Source organism: Cryptomeria japonica, chromosome 10 (genome assembly GCF_030272615.1).
Source record: "Cryptomeria japonica chromosome 10, Sugi_1.0, whole genome shotgun sequence".
Lineage (NCBI taxonomy): Eukaryota > Viridiplantae > Streptophyta > Pinopsida > Cupressales > Cupressaceae > Cryptomeria > Cryptomeria japonica.
In genome coordinates, this window is record NC_081414.1 from 295,697,954 (window position 1) to 295,710,450 (window position 12,497).

Here is a 12,497-nt window from a genome sequence, read left to right on the forward strand (position 1 = left end):
AACACTACATAATGCCAAGCCATGAAACCGCGAAGGATGTGAGTTGTATTAAAAGAGCACCACACATGCCAACAAGCCTCTGCCATCTCATCACCAACACTCAAATCAATGAAACATTGCCACCCTTAACCAAGCTTAAAGCCACGAAATCACTACGATTGTGGGAAGTGTGTTTAATAAAATAAGGAATAAAAGAATATCAAACGAAAAAAACAAAGGGGCCCACTACATGCAGCCTCAAACAATCATAATCACAAAAACAAATCAATTTCTAATAAAGTACCAAGGCCATCCAACTCATCCATACAATTGGCCACAATAAAAGTCAAAGGATTTAGATTCACACCTGCATTGGCTAGCAAATCAGCTGCCCTATTGCACTCATGAAAGCAATGAATGAAAAAGATCTTGTAAAACAATTACAGACACCAAACATCTCATCCAAAAGAGATTTTAACCTCCAATTAGGGCACTCCATTTTGTCAAACCCTAAATGATTTTGGGAAGTGCGTTTAATAAAATGAGGAATAAAAGAATATCAAACGAAAAAAACAAAGGGGCCCACTACATGCAGCCTCAAACAATCATAATCACGAAAAACAAATCAGTTTCTAATAAAGCACCAAGGCCATCCAACTCATCCATACAATTGGCCACAATAAAAGTCAAAGGATTTAGATTCACACCTGCATTGGCTAGCAAACCAGCTACCCTATTGCACTCATGAAAGCAATGAATGAAAAAGATCTTGTAAAACAATTATAGACACCAAACATCTCATCCAAAAGAGATTTTAGCCTCCAATTAGGGCACTCCATTTTGTCAAACCCTAAATGATTTGGGAAAGGTGTTTAATAAAATGAGGAATAAAAGAATATCAAACGAAAAAAACAAAGGGGCCCACTACATGCAGCCTCAAACAATCATAATCACAAAAACAAATCAATTTCTAATAAAACACCAAGGCCATCCAACTCATCCATACAATTGGCCACAATAAAAGTCAAAGGATTTAGATTCACACCTGCATTGGCTAGCAAATCAGCTGCCCTATTGCACTCATGAAAGCAATGAATGAAAAAGATCTTGTAAAACGATTACAGACTCCAAACATCTCATCCAAAAGAGATTTTAACCTCCAATTAGAGCACTCCATTTTGTCAAACCCTAAATGATTGTGGGAAGTGAGTTTAATAAAATGAGGAATAAAAGAATATCAAACGAAAAAAACAAAGGGACCCACTACATGCAGCCTCAAACAATCATAATCACAAAAACAAATCAATTTCTAATAAAGCGCCAAGGCCATCCAACTCATCCATACAATTGGCCACAATAAAAGTCGAAGGATTTAGATTCACACCTGCATTGGCTAGCAAATCAGCTGCCCTATTGCACTCATGAAAGCAATGAATGAAAAAGATCTTGTAAAACGATTACAGACACCAAACATCTCATCCAAAAGAGATTTTAACCTCCAATTAGGGCACTCCATTTTGTCAAACCCTAAATGATAACCATAGAATCACCTTACACAATCAGTTTCCTACAACCCATTTCTCATGTGAAAAGATGTCCTTCAATGACAGTCATTCATTCAGCTTCATTATTGATGGGAGCAACTAGGAAAAAGGAACCTTCTTTCTCAAAACAACCTTGATCATTTCTCAAAATAACACTCACACCCATAAGGTCAGGATTTCTCTTGAAGCTGTCAAAGTTTGATTTCCAGAAGCCACTAGGTGACTTACACCAATCAGCATTCTTTCTGATTGAAGTTTTATTTGTTACCCCCTTTGACAAGAGTGATAAATCACAAATGTTAGTAAGAAAAACGTATACATTAGTGGGGGAGAGAATATAGGTAAAAATGCCTACACATCAAAATGTGGTAAAAAAAGTAGAGGGACTTATGACATTTGTTGTTAAATTCTTGCAGGCCTTGGCCAGCTAGAGAGACAACCAAAACAAAAAAGTTTCACTCTCACTTCATACCTAATATTTCAGCCTATTTTGTTTTTTACATCAACATTTCATCACTAGCAGGAACCCATCTAACATTATAGAATTGTTTTATAATGATAAATAACAATATGTACATGTAGTGGGGTAGGGACCTATTATGACCTAAATCACACATCACCCCATCCCAAATGAGGACCCCCTACTTTTTAGGCCCTTTTGGTCTTTTGTTCTGGTTTTTGGGGTCTTTTGGGCACAGTTTCATCAGTCTCTTTGCTTTGTGAGTGTTTGGGGGTCAAATTGATTAAGTCTGCTTTTCGTTTGAGTGAATGTGGTTAAGTCTAGGGCTCGTTTTGTCAATTTTAGGGTTTCTACCTTTAGTCCTAGATTTTAGGGGTTTCTATTAAGGTTTTTGAAAAACTGAGAATAGAACTGGAATCAAGACCTTTCGAGGAACCTCCCAGTAAAACTTGAGCGAAATCGGAGTTCCTATTTTTTAGGGATTTTACTGTGTCCAGGAATGTCTTTATTTTACCAAAAATCAAGCTTACTATTTTTAGTAAGTTTCTATTTATAGTAAGTCATTCTGATGTCCTGTTTTGGGGCCTAACACTGACATTTTTTAAAGTTTCTTGACAGGACCATTCAGGCAGGAAATGAAGATTGAACATTCACAACCATGTCTGAATCCAGAAAGCCAGAAGCAAACATACTGGATCAAAAATGGATGTGTTGGCATCAAGTCCTGAAATGGAAAGCTCGAAAATTCATCTAAGTCCGAGAAATCACTTCAGATCCACAAATGGCATCCCAATCCGAAAGTGGCTCGAATTGACTAAGTCTGGATGAAAAAGGATCAAATTCCAAGGCAAGGTGAAATTGGCGCCCTAGGATTCAAGTGGGCGCCAAAGTTGATGCATCATGGAATTCATTCCGAAGTCAAGAATCCCTCCCTAAGTCAAAATTGCGGCCATACTTGGGATGGGGCGCTAAAATCACATCATCATGGAACATGTTGAGCATGTTGAAATTCCATGTCACAATCAAAAATGCGCCCAATAACAGAGGAGGGCACTAAAGTAGGGTTGTCCTGAAAAACTCCAAAATGTCAAAATTCCTTGCTAAGAGCAAAACTCCGCCCAAGGAAATCAAAGGGCGCCAAACAGAGGTGAAGAAGGAAGAATGCAAAAGTCAAAATTTCCTTCCCTAAGGCAAATTTGCGCCCTATACCAAAGAAGGGCGCTAAAGTTGAGATGACAAGGAAAATGTGAAATGCATCAGGTTCCAAGTCCAAGACAAAACAGCACCTAAGGAGTAGACAAGGCATCAAAACCTCATGTTCATGGAAATGATCAACAAAATGAATTCCTTCACTCATGCTAATTTGCGCCCATATCTTGGTCAAGGTGCCCAAAAGAGGTCAACATGGAAGGTTTGGAAGAGGTGTGGAATTCCATGACAAGGTGAAAATTTTCCCTAGGGAAGATGTAGGGTGCTAAAGTGCTAAGTCCATGGACAAAACTAAGAAATCATGAATTCCATAACTAGGTGAAAATAGCGCCCATTGATGGAATAGGACGCCAAATGGAGGCGATGAAGGAAGATTGTAAAATGATAGAATTCCTCGTTCAATGAAGAATAGTGCTTAGGAGTGATGAATGGCGCCAAAGTGGGGGTCAACAAGGAAAGTGAAGAAATGCAATGAATTCCTTCTCCGAGTCAAAATTCCATCGGCTAAGAATGAAATGATGAATTCCTTCACACAGTGGATTCCATGCCCAAGTCCAGGATGGAAATTTCCAAGGCAAAGGGGAATTTGAGGGTCAAGAAAGGAAAGGAAAAGCAGAAATATTTCTCCTTGGGATAAATTTTTAAATTACCAAATTTAGGCATCAAATCTCATCAGAATCCGAAAATTTTTCCAGATTTGAACTTGCGAGAGATTTCTCTCTCTACTGGACCCGGGTCCTAAATTTTAGGAAAATCCCTAAAAAAATAGGAGATGGTCAAAAGGCATGGAAAATTCCCTCCGGAGCAAGAAAAGTCAAGCCAAATGGACAAATGAGGTGAAACTTGAAAGAATCTTCCAATTTCCCTCCGAAATTTGAAAATTAGAAAGTAATGAGTTGGCAAGGAATATTCTAAGTGTGATGCATAATTTAATGCATTAAGAGAAGTTTCCAAATTTGAACTCAATTACAAGGGAAATTCCATTTGCATGGCGTGGTGAATGGGAAAGTATGACGCATAATGAATGCAATTGCCAAATTAGATGCCTCCCAACTTAGCAGCAAATAAGGGAAATTCTATATAAGCGTGAGGATGCATTTCATTTCTCACATGCAGGATTTAAGAAAGAAGAGTTGGAGAGGAGAGTCATGCTTAGTTTTCATCATTTTCAAGAAGCTTTTCCAGGATGGTAGAATCAAGCAAGGCGGCTACCATCACCAGACAGGCACAAATAAAGGCAGAGCTGAAGGGATTCCTTTTGGAATCCAAGATGGTGTCCAGGTGGAAGGAGATCAGTGATACAAATTTGGGAACCTTCAACTTGGCTACATTCAAGATCAGGATGTTTGGAACAGCAGGACATAATCTATCTCCTACAGTTGTCAAGTTTGTTAGAAGTAGAATTGTTGCAGCAGCTGGTTTTCCTCCTACTATCCAGTGTCCAGACTTGATTCTCGAATGTACAAAACACTACAATCCGGAGCGGAGGACAATTTCAACATCAGGTGGCAAGCTGTTAGCCACTTTGACTCTGGAATCAATTGGTGAAGCTTTTAGGATTTCTTCACATCACTCGATGACTTACCGGACCATGAATAGCACAAAGGCAATATATGATGTAGGTCCTGACAAATGTGCAGAAACCATCAACAAACATTGGTTGATGAAGCTTAGACCGCACATCTCCAAAATGCCGAAGACACTCACTATCTTCGAATTCAAGCAGGAATATGTGGACCTGATAATGATGCTGAGCAGAATAATGGGGTGTTCACATACCATCAACTTTGAGCCATGGATGTTCTTCTACATCAGCAAGGTTATGAATTCCAATGGGTTGGTGGATTGGGCTAGACTAATCAGCCACTACACGCATGAACAACTGAAAGATTTGAAAGAAAAGAAGTCCCGGTCCTTCTACATGAGCTCCTACGTAATTTAAATGCTTGCAAGGATGGGAGGCTTTGATGATTTGCCTGGGAAGGGAGTTATGGGTTGTGGACCAGCACAACTGAAAGTTCATGAGAATTATCCTCAACTACACCTCCTCAATACCGATTCTTTCAAGCTAGTGAATGACACTTTCACCATGTACCTGACCAGACTCATGCAGAATGAGCTCCACACGTGAGTGTCACCTCGGGCTAGGGCATTGGTCCAGCAATTCAGAGCCACGTTCCTGCAATTTCCAAAATTCACATATATCAGGACACAGGGCTTCGCCTTCCAACCATACAAATTGCCACGGTATCCATCTTACAAGCTGATAATGTTAGAACTTATGAGGCAGCTGATAGCTTACAATCAAATTCAGAAGAAGTTGTCTATTGAATTCCCAATCGTCCTCGGAGACTATGTGAAGGTATGCTCGAACTTGGCAACAGCTGAGAAGGTGGTTTAAGAATTGGCATTTTACCGCTTAGCATATTACACCACCAGGTCTCACTAGACCCATATCACAAGATCAGGAAGGTGGTTAGAGTAAAAATTTTACACAAGTTTCACCTAGAAGACTACTGGGAAGATGCAAGGGATGATTTTTATGTCAGAAGGAAGATGTTTTCTAGGCTGCCCTTGCAAACAATCAAAATAGGTGAAGTGATGGAAGTGTCGGATCAGGTGAAGGAAGATTCGGACTTAGTGCAACCTGAATTCGAAAAGATGAAGGATCAACCCATTCAGCTCCCAAATTGTTCAAAATCGGAAGTTGATGATCTGGATGTTTTGGCCAAACCAGTTCTGAAATTTACTAAACACTGGGTTGATTGGCATATAAAAAGGTTGAAAGAGGGAAATGTCCGCTTGACTTTCCAATTGATGAGAAATCTTGATTCCCACAGCGAGACTACGGGAGGATCTTCACAGGCCCAAGGTGAAGAAGGGGAAGTTCGGCTTGATAAAGGGAAGAGCGCTCCAAAGAGGCCGAGGATGACAAGGAAGAAGGATGTTCAGCAAAAAACCAACAGGAAGCCCATCGAGAAGTTCAACAGGAAATTCAGCAAGAAGAACCACTGCAGAAATGAACGGGGGTGGAAAGGATGCAATCGCCAACTAGTTCTTCCACTGTGCGGGAGGTAGAAATATTTTCACAAGAAAATCCAGCAGGTCCAACTCCAGGCAACACTCCTGACAATGCTCCAGCACAAGATATTCTCAGCGTCAGTGCTTCACATAGACCCAATCAGCCAGAAGGACAGAGACAGGAAATTCCTCCTTATCAAGAGGAAACTCGCCAGGATAGTTTCGTAGAGGCCATCCTTGGGGAGATGGAAGAAGAATCACAAGAGCACGAGCAGATGGAAATTCATAGTCACTCCATTCCCACTCCTGATTGGCTGATGGATAGATTAAGGAGGGAGCCTAAAAAGGAGATTGATCCAGCACAAGAGTTAGAAGAGTTGTTAAAAAGAATGGATCAGCCAACAGAGAGGAAGGCTCCCCAAAAATTTTCCAAGGTCGTGAGGGATGAATCCGGATCTCAAACCTTGCATATAACTGAGCCTACTGTAGATAAAGATAGAAACAAGATTATCCCAGAAGATTATGTCATTAGACAAGTTGATTTAGGACGCGCTTCCACCGGACAGGTAATTGAAGACTTCGAAGGATCTTCCTTGGCCATGACAGAAAAGATGTAGAAAACAAAGGTCAAATGTAAAGGCTGAAGGAGGAAAATAGGGCCTTGTGTGAATATATCAAAAGTCTCAAGTGGCCGCTTAGAGAGGCCGATCCTTCATTTGTTCCTCCTTCTCTCCCTAAGGAAGTCGTGGATGAAACAGAAGTAATTAAAGTGATGGCCCAGAGTTCTAGGGAATGGGTGGAAGACATATTTACTATGGCTGGAAAGTTCATTGAAGATTTGGTTCAGCTTCATACCAGACTTGTGACCCTTCTAAACAGATTGGAGATAGTGGAAGGTTTGTGGGAAGATGTTCACATTTATCAAGACTTAACCATTCCACAACTCAAGGCTCTAATGAAGATCCCGAAGCAAACACTAATTGATGGGAAAGTAATTTAGGAGAACGAGGCTTATGACTTTTCCCAATGGTTTTGCATCGTTTGCTCCAGAAGGAATACCTTTGAAAAACTCAGCATGGAGTCTTTAGCTTTGAAAGACTCAATTAGAAGGCTGCAAGAGGAAGTGATCAATGTGATTGAAGCATTGTTCGCAAAGATGCTCAATGAGGATGGAGTAACAGTGAATTCCTTGAAGTCCCAGCTACATGAGTTCTTCTTCATAGGTTCCTTTTCTAAGGAACATTTTTAGAATGTTTCCTCATTTTCCAACACAATGAAGAAGACACAGGAGATGATTGCGGAATGGGCAAACTTCTTTTCGAGGAGCGAGGAAGAAATCACCTTGATGGAGTTTGACATTGAAAGCGTGCCAAGTGTCTCCGTATGAGGGCTGGAAGTCGTCATCACTAAGTTCATCACATATGCAATTAATGAGAGGGATAATGGTCATCCATTCTTGGACGAGAATCTTTTGACTGAGTAGTGATGGCGTATTTACTGCTGGAATATTTTGACTTAGTGGCAGCCTGGTCAATGCATGTTGAATGCATGAAGAATCTTTTTGCATGTTGCCACCATATTAATGATTTTATGACAGATTCCCTTTGCATGTAGCTGTCACATGAAGAATGATAGGCATTTATGGCTGCATGAGGAATATTTATGGTATTTTGGGCAAATTTGATGTAATGGGATGCATTTAATGCATAAATGGATGCCATTTTTGGGCTTATTTGAATTTATTGTAAATGGGCTTACGAGGTATGAATTATTGATTCTCACCTTGTTGCATCTTGAGTGGAGAATCTTTTAGGATGAAACCCTAATTAGGGTTTGCATGTTTTCATGGCCCAAGGCCTATATAAAGGGGTGACCCCCCTCATTTGTAAGGGAGGAGAGATTGTTTTCTGAGATTGTTGCATTAAGATTGTTGAAGTAGCCAACGTAATACAATGTTCAATTTGATGGTGTATTCTTGTTCTATTTTAGCAATCCGCATGGTCTTGCTCTCTTCAATTAGAATAGATTTTGCTTTTGTTGTTAGGAGAACTGGATTCGATAGGATTATTTATTGAGTCCGAGCTCATACTTTTTGTGTGCAGCTGATTGTTGCACACTTTGCAAAGTTACCCTGAGCCTATTATATGTGTATGCTTAGCTTCGATTATCAATGAAGATTGTTTGACTTGATGGTCTTTGTTGGTGATTTGAAAAACCTCTACACACCCTCTGAAGATTGCACCACCTTCACGTAGTTGTGCTATGCTGGCAAAACGAAGCGTGGTTTGACTTTGCATGAGTGATCCCGTCTCCTCGTTCTTAGGTCTAGATTAGACTTAGCATTGTTTTCTCAACCCTATCCTATTTAATTTTCTACATATTTTAACCCAAAAAGCCAAAAAACAGAGCTTTCATTGCAAATCATTCACATAGAAATCCTTGAACCCGCAAGCTTGTTAAGATATTTTGTGAGCATATGTAAGGCCCCTTGGGTTAACAGCAAACCCATCAACTAACTGAGTCACATCCATGCACAAAAGGAACCTTGAGATTAGCTGTTTGATCTTTCTTTGCAATCTTAGCATACAGCCTGATTTTAAACAAGAGAGAATGAAGTGACCATTGGAAACTTTATTCTGTGTTAGACGTAGTCCTAAAAAAACACGTCAACGGGACCCTGGCTCGATTGGCTAAAGCATCCCGTTACAAGCAAGAGGTCACGAGGTCTAGTCTCCCCCCATTCCCATAGAACCGGTGAGTGTCAAACCAACATCGTCAGTCACATGAAAAAAGTTTACTAGGCACACTGCAGTTTACAGGTGGGGCTACCCCATTCCTACAATCTAAAAAAAATTTGTACATGTAGTGATTTTGCATTATCAAGCCACAAGCGAAAAAATAGAAAACTAAACATTTTTTCTTAAAAACAAAAAACCTAATCTGGAGACCAAGCTGCTGATACTCTACGGACCTGTAGCAAAGAACTTTACAGCCATAAGAATCTGCTTGTTAACACTGTAAAAGAGCAGTTGATTAGAGCAGCTACAGAATAAAGAATTTGCAGACCTATTTGCTGGTTTGTCTTGCAAATTTAGATTTAAATACAGCATTTGTCGGCTCCAGTTCTCCAGCATGTCAGTCAATATAAAAAATTTACAAAGGACTCTGTGAAAAGGAGAACCTTGACATTTCTTTCATTTCTGCATTCCAAGAAAAACAAGCAGCTAAAAATGGAAAAATGTACATTTGTTTATCAAATAAAGCAATGATCCTAAATCCTAGTGGAGCTCCATGTAGACATAGATTTGGACCCAATTTTTAGTAGTAAAAATGTTTTACCAGACAACTTGCCAATGGAACTACCTCCCTAAAAATAATAGCATCATCAAACTCAGATTGAGGAAGGTGCTCAATCTACCCACAAGATACCTAACAGACTTAGCCATGTAAAAAAAAGTGTGATTAAGAAAATATGATAACTTTTCCCCCTGCTAATCAAAAAGAAGAATCAAAAACCTATCATTGTAAGTATTAGTAGCATCTTAAGAGATTGCAATGGCAATTTTAGATTTCTCCTCTTCTAATATCCTTTACGCCACCAATAACAAAATAATAAAGTTGAGGCACCCAACCTCATAGTCTTGAGCTTGATCTAGAAAAGAATGTAAAATGTTGGAGGTGCGGACAACTCCTGTCTTATCATCAAAACCATGAAAAACAAATTTGCTGACCATCTGGAAGCTAAAAAACGTGATTAATGAAGCACATATCCTTCAAAAGCATTTTGACCATATAAGATTTGCCCAACGCTTCCCATTAGTCAATTAACACAGAGACCTCCTTGCAAGCATTGGCACCACTGTAGAACCTAGAGATCATAAGGACATAATGCGTGGCTTTGCAGAAAGATTGTGGGGGCTCCATTCTCTATTACCAAATGATATGTACTAAATTACCTGAAAACGGATTTGGGATGGTAATAAACAAGGACCTCAGGCTCGGTTCATCTTGGAAATGTTCATATAAAACAAAAAAAAATTGTAAAAAAAATTGACCATAATATCAATTGTATGTACATGATCACCATTAAAGTTTAAAGTTAACACAATATTACATGATTGACAATTCAAGACATCTCAGAGTCTGCAAAGAATAAGAGTTATGTGCTTATTTTGTAATAAGTTCTGACAGAGTTTGCTCAGAATCAGAGACATGTACTTTTTTAAATGTAATATGTTCCTGCAGAGTGTGCCTGGAATCATCTCAGACACACCATTGAAAGATCCAGATATTATCACATTTCCAAGAAAGGAATTGGCTATTCTGAAGGATCTGGTATATTTCCACTAAGCTGAGAGTTAAAGAGATTTCAGAGGAAACTGGCAACGGGTAAACATAATATATAAAATCCCCTGCAAAACCAAGCACTTTAAGAAACCAAAGTTGTTTGCAGGTTTCCACTGGTCAATTCCAATGAATCGATAAGCTCCCATGTAAATAAGGGAAAACTAGAAGTGGCAATGGCTCAGGGCGTTTTGGTCAAAATAAAGCTACTATAAGAAGCCTTTTGCTTAATAAGGAGATTTGAAAGGATCCTAAAACCTCACCTGCTCATGAGGTCAAGTAAGTTTCCAAATCTTCTCAAGATACTGATTCCCCACCCTTACGTATCCTGCAGGACAGAAGGAAGGACTTGAGAAAGCTCTTGAGAAGTAGCATCAAACAAAGCGATCAAATAATTTGTCCATGTCTGCATCTGCAACAGAAAAACGCCAAGTTCTTAAGCTCATCTTCACACTCCCTCTCATCTGGATGACTATTTCATTCCTGGAGCTGGAACTTCTGAGGTGCATTTGATGAAACATACGGTATTTCCTGGTGGTATGGAGTACTTATAATCTGGTATATAACTGTCTGACCAAGAAATTATGGAATCCAGTCCCAGAATGATATCCTAAATTGTAATTTTGAGTAACATACCATATCATATTTGCAAGAAACGGGTGCTGAGATTCATCTCACACATTTCTTCTACCAAAACTGGATTTTGCATTGTTGACAGGCCGTTTCTTTTACGAATGTATTTTTTTACAGTTTGCATGTTTTAAAGTCTACCCCGATTTTCTGAATATTTGTTAAGTTGCATGTGACTCGCCCTTTGGAGTGTCGAGGCATTGTCAAAACCAACTCCCGCGACTTGTATAATGTTTGAAGTTTTGAACAATTAGCAATATGTATGATTGATATATCTCTGAAAAAAAATGTAAATTCTTCGTATATAATATTTATATATAAAAATAGTTACCTCCAGAACAAAATTTTAATTACATTGCCATTGTCATCACATTTTCTGTTTCTAGTTTCTATCAACACTATACCAGATTCAATTCTGTGTGGAAATATTTCCAATGAAAGGGCCCATGTGAAGTTCCTCCATGAATTTGACAAAACAGATGCTCCTAAGTCTTGCAACTGAACCAAGGGTGACCCCGCCCTAGTTAGAATGGGGACAATTCATCAATTAAATAAATTCTGCTCAGCGTCTTTTAACAAAACTGGTATTATTTGTCCACCTCTAGATGCTTTTGACTTGCAATTATCCTTGTTTTTCTATATTTTTCATCAATCAAGGAAATGACAAAACAATACATCGCAAAAGTCTACTTTTAACATCTGAAGAATTATCTTAGATTTTTATCTATATGTAGCTTCCCTGCGTATTCATAATTCTGAAAGGCGGATTTTATAATCAACTCTTTCACTCTTTTGAAAATAGAAATGAAAATACAAAAAGGGCCTTACCTGCAGCTACCGTTGGAATGTAGATACGCTGCTGCCAACCGCGAGATCCCTCGTAATTCAGAATTGGGCGTCCGCCTGGCCCGTATCTAAACTTTCCTCTCTTCTCCTCTCCCTCTTCTGCCATTTCTCTTCCTCGGCCCTCTTTCTCTGTAAACTTAAATTATAGAAATAAAATAGATTGGTTTTTCTTTCCCAGCTTGCATGGTTTTGAATATTTGCCAGTACTTTTCCTTCCAAATTGGGGTAGGAAAAATACAAAGAAAAATATTTCAATAAAATTTATTATAAAAATTTAGAGCTTGCATGGTTTTCAATATATATGAGGACTTTTCCTTCCAAATTGATGTAAAAAATATAATTTTTTAAAACAAAATCAATAAAATTGCAAAACTTTAGAGAATAATGAGAAGAGTTTAGGAGGCAAGATGGTTTCTATGTAAACATCTTGATGTTGATCATAATGTGTTGGTAGTTTATATGAC

General features: G+C 38.8%; 1 protein-coding gene across 1 annotated transcript in view; it reads right to left on the reverse strand.

Annotated features, from left to right (window-relative positions):
* Positions 1-12,243, reverse strand: part of LOC131029356 (uncharacterized) — a 57,919-nt gene extending 45,676 nt beyond the window's left edge. The window contains exon 1 of the mRNA XM_057959820.2: positions 12,016-12,243. Coding sequence (XP_057815803.2) covers positions 12,016-12,139 — 124 coding nt within the window. The 5' untranslated portion in view covers positions 12,140-12,243. The remainder of the gene's footprint in view (positions 1-12,015) is intronic.
* Positions 12,244-12,497: the final 254 nt, after the last annotated feature.